We start from the raw sequence: 16919 nt of genomic DNA, 5'->3' as shown, positions 1-16919 counted from the left end.
GGCTGAGGTAGCCTTTTGATCATGCATCTGAGTTACTGCCAGCTATATATCTAACCAGATCTCAAGTAGCTTACTTACAAGCATCATCCAGAGGCTGTTGGAGATTCCCTCTGGAGGCAGGCCATTCCTAGCTCATGAGTTATGGCGGAAAAGAGCCAGTTTCAGATGGTAAAACTCCTCTCTAAGTCTGAGTCCCCTGCATGGCTGCTGCCCCCTCCTCCTGGGCAGTCTTAACTTATATAGCTCCTGTGACCTCATTCACCTGGTCCAATGGAGGCCAGCACCTGTTGGCTGTCAGCCAACCAATTTGAAATACATCACTAGTTGCTGGGCAGACTCTAGCCCACCGGGTAGAAGCCCCTCACCCAGGTAGCTGATACCAGTCATGTAGGCAGAGGGAGCAGGTTTCCCCCCTCCCTCAGGAATGTAGCCAGCTCAGGTTACCTAAAGAGATAGGGTAAGGATGTGTTATATTCTTTTTCCTTGTGGTTCTGAAACAGTTAACCATTCTTCAGTTCCCCTTCAACATTGTCTCACTGTTGTGGCTATATAGTCATTATCAAGTTTGCTTTGGGGATTTTTACAATCGCAGCTGGAATTCATGTGGTCCATTTTTAAGTCTTAATGTGCCACTGGCATTCAGTTAATAAAACTCGACTCATTAAAAAGCACTGAATTGTATTATACATTTTCAGGTTCAGCTGCTGGGGCCATTGCAGCACTGGGGCTCTCTCTTGGTGCTGCGGAAAACACATTAAGGTTATTCAATGGGGTTGAGTACCTGAAGGAGAAGGCTGTCCTTTTACTACGCCATTTTTCGTCTTTTCTTCAGAATTCATTACTTCTTTGTAGATCAGTTCTGTGAGAGACAATCAACACAATTATAAAAGGAACCATTCATAAAACACTGTAATACCATAACTAACTCTTTCACAAATGTATGCTAGGTTCTAAATCAACCATTTCGCTTTCTCAGCTGACGGCCTCTCTCTATCCTTGTTCCAGCTGCTCAACCCATACAGCCTGCTTTGGCATATATTCTATCACTTTAGTAACTCTTGTCATTGAACTCATATTCTGAATCTGTCAACTACCAAGCAAACATGAGCACAACATACTCATCATGCTGCACAAGAGTATCTTAAGTCACTTGTTTCTTCATACCAAACCCATTGGGGAGTTTTAAATCATAGATTCAATGCATTACAATATATTACCACAGGCCACATATCCCAGCCTTTAAACTATACATATTGACATTTGTGAAACCTTTTCCAGATGATTTTGTCATAGAAGAATGCAAGCACTAAACCAATTTCTCCATGCATGACTGGTATCTGTGTAACCAATGTGGGTTTTGTTTCCTGTTATTTCTTATGCTCATCAGCCCTATTTACTTTGCTGGAAAATGAGAGAGATTTCTGGCATCTTGACAGCCTCATTTTGCTCACTTAAACTTTAGTGAGTCTCTCCTATGTCCAAGATCCACTCTTTTTCATGCTTTTAAGCCTAGATGGCAAAGCACAATAATTGAGTTGTTTTAATATTTACTGTTCATACATAAAGTTGGCACAGTAACTGTAGTGCTGCTTACAATGGACCCAACTGTCACACCTTATCCTTTTGAATAGTATTATATTCCCCAAGTGATCCTCTCAACTTCAATTAGTGTCAGAATCAGCTGCTCTACATTTCACTAAACTGCACCTGCCACATCAGAAAGTCACGATTTGGTTGCAGTTATGAAATTAGGCACTGTCCACAAAATCAGTGAACCCCACCCCACCTAAAAATAAAATAATAAAAATCCTTATGGCCACTGCAGCCCAGCCATGCAGCTTGTATGGCTGGGGGGCTGAGGCTGCCAGTGCAAAGGGGAGCAGCCAGCATGGTGGCTACCCCTCTCCCTCACTGCTGATTGGCTGAGAGGGCTGCTGGTCACACAGCCCCACCACATTCAGTCAGTGGTGAGTGGTGGAACTGCATCACTGACAGCCCTCTTGACCAATCAGCAGTTAGGGGTGGGGCCACTGGGGGCATAGAGGGCCCTACCATGATAAACCTGCAGCTGGCCCTGCAACTGGCCCATGAAGTCAGCTGCCTGCTGCCTAAATTTCCGTAGTTCTCTCTATATAAATATAGGACTAGATCCTGCCATTTTACCCATGTGCAGCAGTGCCATTCTTCCAGGGGAGCGCCAATGAAATCACTGTGGACCATGTGCCAAATCATGTACCAAAAATGTTAATTAATGTCGTAGGTCTAACAATGCAGCTGGGCACCCAGGGCAGCCATGACACGCAGGGGCAGCTGAAACTTCCTGCTGCCGCCATACTGTCAGTGTGATAGTGCGGCTGTACCAACAGCTGTTTTTTTTCCATCCTGCCCCCCCCCACCCACCAAGCTGGCACCAGGGTGCCTGGCCTAGTTGCCTTGCTCTAGTTATACCACTTCAAATAACAGCAACAAAATCAAAATGAGCATACATTTCTTTTTCACTTGCTGGCCTGAATTTCTGTTCAGTGGAAATACACTGTTAAAACAGGCGTGGTATCCCAAACCAGAAGCTGCTCCATTTCAACAGTGGGTGGGCTTAATCTGATGGACAACATCAGTGGACCTTGTAAAATATTGTTCTGGGGTAAAATTCATCCCTCAGGAAACAGCTCACATGAAGTCTATTTACTACCACTCTAGCCACTTAAAACCTGATTCATTAAACCAGTTTATCACTAAGCCACACCCTATGGTAAATTAAAAACGTATAAATGAGAAAGTGTACCTCTTCTTCATGCTCTTTTTTTATCCACTGGAGACTGCAGGTGAAAAGCAAAATAATAAAAAAAATAAAAAAGCTTCTTGTCTACTTACTAACAAAACATGGGATGAAATTCTTCTCCATGCTTCAAAGGATTTATTGAGGAATTGTAGTGCTGTGTCTGAAAGCAAGATATGATCTAGATGCTGCATATTTTTAAAATAGGATTACCTTTCCACTCTTCAATTGTATGTTCCCTTTCATCCAGCTGTTTGTCATATATCTGTGGAGGAGGCTGTAGAGCAAAAGGAAAAATAGGTGAATAGACAATTCCATTATATTGATAAATGATTAGCAGTAATAACTGAAATTAAAGCAGTTTCTGTTTTTTGTTTATATTTAGAGATTAAAGGGTGTAAATGAAGGTCCTTTAATTCTTTCTGCATCTTCCATCTCCACATTAATATTATTTTCTGAGACGTAGTATGGCTAGCCTTACTAGGCTCGTTGATATTCCCACCATGAATCATCTTAAACCCTAGTCATCCATGGATCCCATTTCCTCCTTGATAAAGGTTTTATTTAGAAGAGTAGTATAAATTGAGGGAATGGGATTTGCCTGTTCACAAATACTTCCATGGACTTCTAAGTACATCCTGAGCAGATGACCATTCAGATCCTATCAGGATTACTGTTATCAAATGATGACTAACTATGTTGATTTCTGGTTCACCAGAGATTTAAATTCTACTCTGAGAATTTTTAGACCACTACTCCATAAGATGTTGCTGAGAGTGCAAAAGAATTCTGGTACAATATTAACTACTGACATGGAGAATATAAGTGAGTTGGAGTGAATGAATGCAGCAGAAGGAACCATAATTCAAGTGTTATAGTTGCTCCTCATGCACAGATGCCCCAATCCAAATCTCACTGAAAGAAAACAGAGGACTGACTTTTAATGGACTTTGAACTGGAGCCAGAAATAAAGGAGATTCTGGTACCAGTACTTAAATCCTGTATTTCCTGGTCTAGTTACTCAGAGCAGGTAATGAAAACTTGTGGCTTAGCATCCAGTACAGAGATAACTGTAGCATGGATAGAAAACTTAAGCAATTCATGCACTCTCACCAGCTATGGTACCTACTGCTACTGAAAGGCTGAGAGCTAGATATAAGAGGAACAACCTTAATTCTGCACCTTATGCATATGCACACTCATCACAAGGTCTTTACTTACTAAGATTATATCCTATTTTTCAAAGGCCAGGTACAGACATTACACTTTTACCAGTATAAGTGATCGGAAACCGGTCTATACCTGTAACAGAAAAGAAGTTTGGCACACACAGACTGATTTTAAAATGGCAGACCCTACCCCAAGATTCCCTGTCTCCTCCCCCCACACCAAAGAGTGAATGTCTGTTCTGTTTACTACTAATCTAAACTACACCGCTTACAGAAAACTGCATAACTTGGATTGATTCCACTTCAGACTTTCTGAATGTCGGTACCTAGCCAAATAGTCTAATATAAACTAAACTACAATATAATATCACATAACTATTCCTACTAACTTAGATCTACACAAGTAGCATTTTCTACTTGTGGGTTTATACCAGGTCCATAAAGTCCATAAAAGTCATTTACACCCCATGAACTGCTGCCCTCATAATATGAACACAATGCAGTGTACACAGAAGATGGGCTTTAAGTTGTCAGAGCCAAGCCCTTTTCAACATGCATGTGACGTATACATACAGCATGCACTGTGTTTCACAATGAACAAACAAAGGCTCCGCAGGGCCTCCACAGGAGCTAGCAGAAGTTGTACACTAACAGATGTGTGCCTGTGAACTGAGATGAGGTCATGGTGTCCCAGCAGGTAGTAGAAAGAGTCCAGAGTGAAGAGGTCTGGCAGTGAAATATCATACTAGATTTGATTGTGACCTGTGATGAGGCCTCATGACCCCAAGCAAGTCATGGAGGGGAAGCCTACACTGCCATGTTAAAAGGGGAATGGGATCTCAGCAGGTCTGGCTGTGACCTGTGACAGGGTTTTGCCATCTCAGCAGGTTAGATCAGATAAGAACTCTTCAGCTATATGATGTCATTTTATTTTTAATAATGTGATGACCTTTGTTTGTACCTTATTGCAAGTCAGGCTTGCAGCAGCTGTTGACCCAAAAGCTCAGCCTGGATTCAGCCAAAGCCATTGAAAACCCAGCTAAAGATCTCTCTTTCCTGCATCATGAAGTTTACCACTCAGCCTTAAAAATAAATAAATAAATAAAAACAGAGTCCTGTTGACAATGCTGCTGTGAACCTGGGCTCTCCAGATCAGTGTCTGACAGATTATCACTCAGACACTCTGCCAACCCTACAGCATGAATTTCCTAATGAGAAAAGCAGAGAGCACTTGGGAAGAAGACAAAACCCAAGGGGCCTATGAATTCACATTACAGCTACAGAGGCAATCTGCTTCGTTAAGCAGCTGGCTCTAGTATGTGGTGGTGGTTGTGTGAGGATGCATTTGGCTGGACTGTACTCTGAATCACATCAGCAGAACCACCATTTCTCTGTCAGAGACAGGGAGAATAAGAGACTGGAAGAGAATATCCCCAAATCACCTGTCTTTCTAAGGGCTTTTAGAGCTTTGGCCACTAAAATTCAATTCTTGGCAGAAACTTGGCAGCCAAAAACTAATATTAAGAATAAGAATCAGACATTAAGTTACATGATTCCTTTGGACATTCATATAATTCACAAGAATAAATCCTAGATTTTCATGGAGGATATTTACTCTATGCTTTTCAGAACTCTGGACAAGTAAAGCATCCACAAGCAAGATGTGAAGAATGTATGGCTTCACTGTACTACTCAATCTACAAATGGCCTTCTCCATCTCAAATGGGACTGCAAACAGGAGATTTGCAAAGACAATGGACACATCTACACATATACTTTGATGAACATTAAAGTGTCACTAAAAACCCTGTGTTATTTAGTTAATGTGCATTAAAATAGACTAATGCGCATTAAGTGTCACTTAAAAACCATGGATGACTATACACACAACAAGGCTGCTCCAATGTGCTGTAATTATAGCAGAGTGTGGTAATTTCAGTGGCCTCCAGTGTCTCATGTTAAGCATCCCCATGCTTAAAAATCAAATGAGCTTTATCTAAAGTGCCACACCACTACTTTTAAGTGTGGGGATCCTAATACAAGAGACACTTTGGACTCTTTAATTAGAGCAGCTTTCAGAGCCCCAGTCCCGGAGCATGCATATAAATACCCCATGCTCTTTAGTTAAGGTACATTAAGACAGGCTAATGCACATTTTCTTAGCACCTCACAATGGAGCGCACTTTTACACATGCTCTGAGAGGGGACGGGGAGTGGCACTTCAATTAGAGCTGTTCCTGAAGCTGCTCTAATTAAAGCACTGCAGCATAGTGCTTTAGTTCAAGCACCCCCATTGCCATTTTGAAGCATGGGGATGCTGATATATAAGAGGCAGGAGGCTCCTGGAGCACAATAATTGCCACACTCCAGCAGACTTGATTGATCAAGCCTACTCCAACATGCTGTAATTACAGTGCATTGGAGCAGCCGCCACTCTTGTGTACAGGCACCCAGAGGTACTAGTTTATTTAATCCGCATTAACTAAAGTGCATTCATGCATGTATTGATGTGTCTAGTGGGGATGTAACCCACACCCAGATTCTTAGCATGATGATCAGCTAATTGTCATGTTGAATATTAGGTAATGCTGGCTGCTAAGTCTCTGTTTACTGCTAGATTTTATACTGGATTTCAAAATCTTAAGAAGTACATATAGAATTATTACCTCATATGCTGCACACAACATGGCACACAGTGAATGACACACAAATCCCTTTTCTTTTCCCTCCCCTACTTTACAAGAGTGCCTTAAGAGCAGTGGTTTTCAACCTTTTTTCATGTTTGGACCCCTTCAAAAATTTCAAATGAAGGTGCAGACCCCTTTGGAAGTTTTGAATGGAGGTCCAGATTCCTTTGATTCCCATATGTTTGATTGATCTTAGTCATGTTTTACAGACTCCTTAGACATAGCTTGTGGACCCACTGGGATCCATGGACCACAGGTTGAAAACCATTATTTTAGCATATGAAGAGACATGCCCTTTTCAGCATATACTTGAATCCCCACCCTTTTCAGTGTGCATATTACTTCACAGAGAATGAAACAACGATTGCACAGTGCACAAGTGTTAACAAAAACTGATTTCATTAAATGTCAGGAGGTCATCATGCCTCAGTGGGGACCAAGGAACAAAATGTCTTTAATGTAAGCACTGATGCACTGGCACTGACAGAGCAACTATAGTGTCTGAGACCTTAACAGAGTGTGAAATGGGCACCTGCCCCTACGGTATTGCTTAATGTGATTAAGGCCTTTTCTAGATACGGTGCCTGTGCCAATTCATCTGTACTGTTTTACAAAACAATACTGTTAAAACAGTGCAACCTCTGCCATCCCAGTCCAAGAGTGTCTTTAAGACAGGGGGTCGGCAACGTTTTTGGCTGAAGTGCCAAAACCACCTCAACTTTGACCCAAGCCTCAACTTGGCATGCCAGGGGAGCCACAATGGACCTGAGCCTCATTGCTGGCAGTGGGTGCATGTGCATCTCCAGGTGGACAGCAGAGGAAGGGCTGCCCCAGCTCCCTGGTTGCGCTGCCCTAGCTCCCTTCCCCACCATGCACCCCAAGGCAGACATGCAAGCTGCTGCCTGTCATGGAGCCCAGGATGCTTGCAGCAGGCAGAGGCTAGGCTGCAAACAGCTGCACTGGGCTCCAGAGCCCTGGCCTAGTTCATTGCTGGTGGTGGGTGCATGTGTGCCCCGGGTGGATAGGAGGGGCTGGGGTTGCACTGCCCCAGCCCCTTCCTTGCCATGCACCCCAAGATGTGTACACAGCCATCACCAGCCATGCAGCTGGACCAGGGCTCTAGACCCTGGTGCACCAGTTGCAGCCTCCCAGCTACCAGCCACAGCTAGCCCAGGCTCTGGGAAGCTGCTGCCTGCCACAGAGCCTGAGCTACTTTCAGCAGGCCTTGAAGCCTCCCCTCCACCTGCTGTGGCAGCTTGGGCTCTATGGCCAGCAGCAGCTGCTCAGAGCCTGGGCCAGCTATAGGCACCAAGCAAAATGGCCTTGCATACCATGCTCTGGCACATGTACTGGGGGTTGCCAACCCCTGCTATAAGGCCTTACCCTGCTTTAACTATACCAGATCCAGAATGGATGTATAGTTAAATTGGTATGAAAACAAGAGAATGGACCAGATTTTAAATACAGCTATGCTGTCTTGCTTGGGTAGCAATTTGCTCTCTAAACTGGGGTTGGTTTTTTTTAAGAAATACAGCAGCAACAAAAACAAAGAGGAGAATCAGTTTTAAAAGTGGGGAGATGAACCAATAGGAGACAATTAGATTTAACATCTTGTGATCAAGAACACTTGCCTTAAAATAAAAAAAGGAAAATAATTAACTAGTAAGTTTAAGCAGATGCCCAGGTTGCTGGCATAGTCTCTTTTTACTGCATTACAGCCAGTTATTGTCATGGCTGTATTTGTGAAAGGGGCAGGGAAAGGGACTGACAGTTCCTTCTTCCCATGTAGCCAAATTTTTCCCTCACTCAGATGTTATCTGTGCCTCTGTTGTGTAGCAAAACCCCCAGTTTTTTTTATTTTTATTTTGAAATACATTCCCTCCCCTTCCCCTAACGTTACATTTATGAATTTCTCTCTGCCCTTTCTATCCCTTATAAATGATTACAAGTAGTATTAGGTAAGCTAAGTTCTTGTATGCTATTATTGTAATAAGCCCCTTTTTATACTGTAAATAGTGTTATTATGTTTGTATTGATTTTATTGTTTTATATTGTATTATACTGTATTCCTATCATTTGTGCATTGATTCTTATTGTTTCATATTAACATTGTATGATTTAGGCCTGCAGTGTGGGTTGGCATGAGTGATGTCAAGTATCCATTTTGTGTGTCAGGTTCCCATCTTGTTCCCATCTTGTCCCCATGCCCTGGTGTGTAAGATGTTGTAACTGTGTGACTCATACCCACCCCTCCTATGTAAATTGGTTCCTGAATGAATGGTGATGAATGAGGAGCTTGAGAGACAATGGCAGTAGGTCTAAAAATAGCTCCCTCTGAATGACTGAATGATCAACTAGACAACCCAACCATCACCCTGCGTTGACCCTCCCTGGCTCAAGATTTGGAAGACAAAGACTGCTGCAGAAACCAGTCAACTCACCAATACAGACACCTGAAACTGCATGTCCTCGCATAGAATGCACATGCTCAGTACACCTGGGGCTAACTCTTGCCTGGGCATGCACCCTGCTACTAGGGTCATAGAAGGTCTGCCCCTATGAAAGGCAGCAGTGAAGACAGACCCAATAGGATGCCCTCTCCATCTGGACCAGCACCACACCACACCACCTATCCACCCAGAGGCCCTGCCACCGATCCCATCTGGACAATACCTACTGGACAAAGACCCCTTTCCAGCCTGGATAGGTAGCTATCACCCCTACCCTCTCTTCAACCAAGGACTTGGACTCAGTTTCTCTTCCCTACCTGGACTCCAACCCTTCCACTAAGTCTCTTTCTCCTGCTGCCATTGTGAGTGTGCACCAATAACTTCATGGGGCTGTGTAGTGTGTTTAATAAACCTGTTATTTTGAAACCCTGAGTTGAGGTTTTTTCTGTTTCCTGACTGTTTCCTCCTTGCCACCACTTATCTGCCCTCTGATCTCCCAGCTTTCTGCCTCTCTCTCTTTCCTGGCTGTCTGCTCCTTGCCACCGGGCTTTTTCCCTTGCACCAGTGACCTTAAGTGACCCTGGGGCCACTTGACCTTAAGTAACCCCAGCTCCCCTCCAGTCTGCCGGTTCTAATCCTAGCCCCAGCAACTTTCACTCCTGGCACTTTCACTCTCTCATTTTAACCTCCATGCATCTTCCTCCTTCCCCTCCTTTTGGAGATCTTTGACCCTTGATTCCCCCTCCCATAGGCACCAAGCACCCTAGGTACCCCAAGTACCCCAAACACACACATACATACCGTACCATCCAAGTTAGGAACTCACCAGTGTGTATATGTAGGTGGGTGGAACTCACCAGTGTTGTCACTGGGTGTGTCATATGAATTAGTGATCCATGTATGTATATTAGGTGTGTGCATCTTGGTAACTGATTTGGTCTAATTTTTGGTGTGTGTAGTATGTATGTGCTTGAATTGGTGATAGGTATGCATGTGCCTAGGCTGGTAATCTTGGATGTGTATGTGCCTGAGGTTGGTAGTGTAAGTGTGTGTGTGTGTGTGTGTGTGTGTGTGTGTGCGCGCGCCCAACTGATTTGTGTATGTGTGCATCTGCAATTGTACACCATGCCCTCCTGTCTAACAGCGCGATATTGAGATCCTGAGTGTTGGCCTGACCCCACAGGGCAACAGTTGAATTAATGCCAAGACTGAGAAAGTCTTGGGACTGAGCATTTCTAAAACAAGAAACAAGCATCAAAGCTGCAGGTACACATCAGATCAGACAATCAGTGTTGCTTGTCATACAAACCAGAGTTGGGCAACTAAGGTAGTTATATTCAAGTCCTGGAGGCAAGGGAGGCTCTAAAATGTAATAGTTTGTGGTTAAACAATCTGTTAAATGGTTGGCATCCTTAGAAAAGTAGGGTGAATAAAAAAATGCCTCTTCATTTTGTGACAAATCCAGTTGTGTATTGATTTTATTGTTATTGACTTAAATATAAGTAGAGAGGAATTTGTGGGTGCTCCTATATACATCAAAATAGTTTTGGTTTTGTATGAAAAGTGCCAGAGGTCAGTTCCTGGAAAGCCAAGGATGGCCACGTCCTATTTAGCCACACAATGGCCACATCCAGAGCCATGTAATATGTGGCACTGCAGACACATCTAAGGGTGACATACTATATGTTCAAATGCTCTCCACCCTGTAATGGAGTAGCATAGAGGGTTTTTTGTTTTTTTTTAATCCAGGGGTCAAAACACCAGAGCAGCATACACAGGAGGAGCATGGGCCACTCAAAACTGGAGCCAGGCCAGACGGAACTACTCTGCAGCTGCTGGCCAGGCTCCTCGCTGCAGAATCATTGCCTCTGCAGCCTCAGGAGGCCCCTATGGTCCCATGTCAGACAGGCTCCAGGAGTGGCGTGAAACAGGTGGGTGCAAGCCTGCTGCGCCACCACTCCCCTGAAGCCCTGCAGCGACCCCCAACTGCTGCAGAGCACCCCCTTTGACCCCAGCAGCAGGGCCTGTGGGCGGGAGGGACTAGCTGCAACCTACCTGCAGGAGGTGGCCAAGCCGGAGCTGAGGAGGGTCTCGCCCCACCCTGGCCCCTGCTTGGTCTGGCCCCCCCAGGGAGCCACACAAATAGAGCCATGCAAACAAGCTGCAAAAACAGGTGTGCTTGTCTGTCCAGCACAGGAGTTAGCATGGAGTTTGCGCAGCCCCAGCAGAGCCTGCTAAGTTGCCAGCTCCTGCAGGCATCGCAGGCTTTACTGTAGCTACCGCCCCCACTCTCCCCAAGAAAAAACACAAAGTGTTTGTCATGGAAGACTCCATCCTGAAGGGGACAGAGGGGGCAATCTGCTGCCCTGACCCCTTAGCCCGAGAAGTTTGCTGCTTCCCAGGAGCCCATATCCGAGACACTACAGAGAAGATCCCTAAGCTTCTCCAGCCAACTGACCACTATCCCATGCTCTTTATCCATGTGGGCACCAATGACACACCTCGGAGCACTCCCAGCTGGGTCATGAGGCACTACAGGGATTTGGGAGCAGAGCTAAAGGGTCTGGGGGTACAAGTGGTATTTTATTTGATCCTCCCAGTCTCAGGCAACAGGCTGAGGAGGGACAGGAGGATTGAGGTAGTAAACCAAAAACTGTGGTGCTGGTGTCATTGGGAAGGCTTTGGCTTCCATGAACACAGCCCGCTCTTCGGTGAGAGAGGCAGTGAGCTGCTGGGAAGGGATGACCTCCACCTCTCTCCACTGGGAAGGAGGTTCTTCTCAGCCAGACTGGCTGACCTGCTCCACCAGACTTTAAACGAAGCCTGCCGGAAGACAGGGGGGGCTACCACCACTGCTGGCCCACTGAGCAACCCTTGCAAAGCCAGCAGGCCAAGGCACTTATGGGACCCCACCCCTGCCACAGTACTGGAACAAATCTGCAGGCAAGGCTAGGGCCCCCAAGGGGACACTTGCCTGGCTGTACACGAATGCCAGGAGTTTGGGGAATAAATTGGAGGAACTTGTCCTCCTCCTTAACACAAATAATTACAATGTCATAGGGATAACGGAGACCTGGTGGGACTCCACCCATGACTGAACCATGGGTATAGACAGCTATACCCTGTACAGGAGAGATCAAGTGGACAAAAGGGGTGGGGATGTAGCTCTATGTCAAGGAGAGCTACGCGTCCCTGCAAGCTGATACTGGTGACCAGAGTGGATGACTGCAGACCCTCTGGGTTAAAATCCATGGGGAACACAGCACAGGGGACACAATGGTGGGAGTCTACTACAGACCTGCCACCCAAAGTCAAGAGCTTGACCAGGAGTTCACCAGGGAATTGGCTGAGGCCACATGCTCCCGATGCATGGCTGTTATGGGAGACTTCAGCTACCCTGACATATTATGGAAGGAGTGCTTGACCAAATCTGTGCAGTCACAAAGCTTCTTCTTGTGTGTAGATGACCTCTATTTGACACAAGCAGTCCGCGGGCCAAGAGGTAAAGCACAACCGGGGATGACCTAATCGGCGCCCTAACGATTGCTGGGAAGCTGGACAACTGCGACCACGAGTCGTGATTGACGCAAGTCAATCGTCATGGTGCCCTTTGACCAGTGGGATCCCTCAAGGCTCTGTCCTTGGACTTATATTGTTCAACATCTTCATTAATGATGTGGACATTGCAGTCAGAAGCAGACTGGCCAAGTTTGTAAATGATACCTAACTTTGGGGTAAAGCATCCACAACTGAGGACAAGAGGGCGATCCAGGCTGACCTCAACAGGCTCAGGAAATGGGTGGACAAGAACCTGATGGTGTTTAACACTGAAAAAAATGCAAGGTTCTCCACCTCGGGAAGAAAAACCTGCAGCATCCTTATAGGCTTGGCAGTGCTACGCTAGGCTATCACTACAGACGAAAGGGACTTGGGGGTCAGGACTGACCACAAGATGAACATGAACCTTCAATGTAATGCTGCGGCTAGTAAAGTGAGCAAAATTCTGGCTTGCATCCATAGATGCTTCTCAAGCAAATCCCAGCACGTCATTCTCCCTTGTACGAGGCCTTGCTGAGGCTGCAGCTGGAGTACTGCATCCAGTTTTGGGCTCCACAATTCCAAAAGGATGTGGAGAAGCTTGAGAGAATCCAGAGAAGAGCCACGCACATGATCAGAGGTCAGGGAAACAGACCTTACAACGACAGGCTGGGAGCTATGGGACTCTTCAGCCTGGAAAAGCACAGGCTCAGGGGTGATCTGATGGCCACCTATAAGCTTATAAGGGGTGCCTACCAGGGGAACATTTCTTCACCAGAGCGCCCCAAGGGACGAGACAGTCTAACAGTTATAAACTCCTGCAAGACCATTTCAGGCTGGACATAAGGAAGAATTTCTTTACTGTCCAGGCCCCCAAGGTCTGGAACAGCCTGCCATCAGACACCTACTTTGAACGCTTTCACGAAAATGTGGATGTTTATCTTGCTGGGATCTTATGAACCCAGCTGACTTCCTGCCCCTGGGGCAGGGGGCTGGACTCGATGATCTTCCGAGGTCCCTTCCAGCCCTAATATCTATGAAATCTATGAAGTAAGGCTGCTGGGGCCAGCCTAGTGTTGGCCCCAACCTCCTGTACCCCTCCTGGGGTAGCTTGGCATGTGCCAGAGTGCATGTGGCACAGGCATTCCTCTGAAACAACTGGAGATGGCACAAGGTGTGCCACCACTAGTTGTCCAGAGGAACCAAACATCTACACCATGTGTGAATGTAGCCAATAAGTCCACAAGGGCAATAGCAATGTGTTTTTCCTCACGTTGCTCAGCCAATGCCCCTGATCTAAACACTGTATAGACAAGAGGCTCAAAGAGTCACCATATCCATGAAGCCTGTACTATTTTTGCTGATGTTACCACAGAGGTGACAAAAAAAAGTTCACACCAAAATCACGTAAGCCACGTCATATTGTATGAAGCGAAATTAGCTGTGTATAGAAGATTTAACAGTATACACTTGTGGAAAACAAGATTGGAGGAAACATTAGCTTGGTCTGCAGAGGATGGAGATGGAAAGAAAAGTATCTTCTTCTTTATATGCCTCTTTTCTACTGGCATTGCTACAGATTTGTGGGGTAAATACATCACCAACTGGGACTAGGATAGGGAGATACAATATAGGATCTTAGGAAAATAGGGCTGGATGTGCATTGCTATAATGCTACCTAGTAGTGAGAATCAATAAGTTACGGTTGCACATATGTAAGAAAGGTGTTTGTGCTTATTACATGAAGTGGAGCCAAGGACAGTATGAGAAAACAGATGTACCTCACCCTCTTCTAAGTAGAAATGAATACAGTAGATCAGTGGAGAGGGTAGGTGCAAGATGTAAATGTGCATAAGAGGACGAAAGAGTGGAAAGAGGAAAGACTGCACTGGCTTGCTCAGGAAGTGAATGGGTTTTGACAGTAATTCACAATTGGGCTCTAGGCACCAAGATACCGAGGAACCCACAATGAAATATAGGTGCTTTGGGAAGAAGGTCATAAAGGAAGTGCTGAGAGTTACAACAGAAGACTTGCCAAAACCGTTGCAGTGTTTTATGAAGGTGCAAAAATATTGACAAGGAAACCCTTAGGCTCTAGTCCCGTAGTTTTCTAAGAAACGATTTTTCTAGGAGGTGGTATGCCAATTAACATACTACTGAAAATGGAACAAGCATTGGCTAACATTAAATCAAAAATGGAAGAGGATACAATGAAAGATTGTTCATAGCAAATTCTGGAAACAGATTTGATCACCTGGAATAGGTCAAAGTATTTCCTCAAATAGAGACCTTAAGTGGTCACATGAAATTCTCAGGAATGGGAATTCTTTAAGGCAAGTATCCTTCAGAAATCTGAAAAGCAAAATGTTTTGGCTAGAAAGACTGTAATTGTGAAATGTAGAGCTAAAAGGGATGGACAAGAGGTCTACAGCAGGACCTGACTCAGATGCAGGTAACTTCCGTTTACTTTCCCAAGTTCTAAAAATTTCTAACACCAGGGGTACATAAAATCCCATTAAAAAAAATCAGATAGACCGGACCAAAAGCTACATTATGGAACACCAATCAACATACTTGGAAAGTCAAAGTTATACTGCCAAGTCACTGAGATGGCAAATGAATCTGTTTATGTTGAAATATAAAGCTCATGAATAATTTAAATATCCTGGGTTAAAGCACTCACACTCGTGCACACACACATGAGCACACATACAGCACCTAATAACACAAGGGGAGAAGTGAAAAATGAAATATAAGATTTGGGGTTCTACCAGAATATTAGTAGAGGCCGAAGGACCTATAGAAATGGCAAAAAAAGAAGGTATCTGTGCATATGGAAACGAAGTCCCAAATGAAGGATCTGTTGAAGAGAAAAGGACAAGGGAAGAAGTAATATCACCAGGGAGGTATACAGATAAGGCACAATAAAACTGATGAGACTAGCTGTGGCTGAAATAGAGGCAAGAATAATCCTTTCACCTTGTGGAAGAACATAGCAGTTTGAGAAAGAGTACAATAAGTGTGTCCTATTTATTCATGATAGTTATAGTCCAAATGTTGCTATTATGAAGACAAAGTAATTGCTGTACAATAAAAATAGTGACATAGATGTATGTTTAGAAATGAAACAGAACTTTATTTCACTGAACACACAGGAAAGATGGCCTCATGTCATAAACAGAGCTCAGCTCAGAGTTAAGTAATTTTGGGACTAATTCTGGCTTTTCAATACATTTCCTGCGTAATCTTGGAAAAATCACTTTACCTCTTTGAGCTCTGGTTTCTCTATTTATGAAATGGGATAATGCTACTTACTCACTCAGAAATTTGTTAGTACCTATGAATGGTTTACAGTGCTTGGGTAAGGAAAGGTATGGAGGATCTTAGTGATGCCTCAAATGAGTTTCAGAGGAACTGGGAACTCTGTATTGGTTGATGCTGTGATGCTTCTCACAGAAGAACTTTAACAATTTTTTATGGTATAGGGATCATGACCTGGCATTCAGGGAAAACTAAAAGAGGCTTACCTTATTCAAGCTGCCAGTAGAAAAATGCCATGGCCTTTCTAATGCTTCCCATTCTCATTACAAATTCTGTCATTAGAACAAGACATCATTATTTTATTGCCCCCATATAATCTGTGAAAGCCCATAAACTTTTAATAGCTTTATGAAAAGTGATTGTAAGGGTTTCAGTATTTTCCATTTTGACTGGCCAGATTTATTTTCTCTGTTCCTCACACAGTGTTCCTCAGATTTATAGCACTATGACTGTCTGGAAGTAATGATCCTGCCTATGAGATAAAAACTTCTGCCTGAAGTCCAAACATGAAGCTGTCTTCTGTGCTCCTTCCTACCTTCCCAAAGACAATGTGACTCTGTGGAGCTAGGATATTTCACTCTGACATTCCCAAAGTAATGCCAGATACTCCCCTCCCATCCCTTGGGCCTGAAGAATCTTGCTTAGAAGAGTATGCTTTACATTTTTAGCTTCTGATAGATGATATGTTGTAGATTTTAATCTAACTAGATATGAACAGGAGTTATGTAACTCCTTTTACCAAAGTACCCGAGTACCCAATATAATTATCCTCATAGCCTCTATAACATAGGAAGTACAGTCTTAGTCAAGGGTTTAGAAGCCTTAGCACTCTGCTTAGCCAAGATGATGACAGTTTGGATCATGTGCACATAGTCACCTTGTAAAGTTTTCATGTGAACACTAAACAGTTCTCAGGCACCTAAGTGATGATTAGGCAGGGCTTCTGTGGACTGCTCACTCAGATTTAGACACCTACATT

At 44.3% G+C, this 16919-nt stretch overlaps 1 protein-coding gene across 5 annotated transcripts in view; it reads right to left on the bottom strand.

Moving 5' to 3' along the window:
- Positions 1-16919, bottom strand: part of MAPK10 (mitogen-activated protein kinase 10) — a 565285-nt gene that overhangs the window by 15027 nt on the left and 533339 nt on the right. For all 5 annotated transcript variants that reach the window (XM_019525840.1, XM_019525842.1, XM_019525845.1 and 2 more), the window contains 2 exons: positions 2990-3053; positions 782-859 (listed from right to left, as the gene is read on the bottom strand). In XM_019525840.1, coding sequence (XP_019381385.1) covers positions 782-859; positions 2990-3053 — 142 coding nt within the window. The remainder of the gene's footprint in view (positions 1-781; positions 860-2989; positions 3054-16919) is intronic.

This window comes from Gavialis gangeticus, unplaced genomic scaffold (assembly GCF_001723915.1).
Source record: "Gavialis gangeticus isolate Ggan-Ray unplaced genomic scaffold, GavGan_comp1, whole genome shotgun sequence".
NCBI classification, from domain to species: Eukaryota; Metazoa; Chordata; order Crocodylia; family Gavialidae; genus Gavialis; species Gavialis gangeticus.
This window is presented reverse-complemented; position numbering and strand designations above follow the sequence as displayed.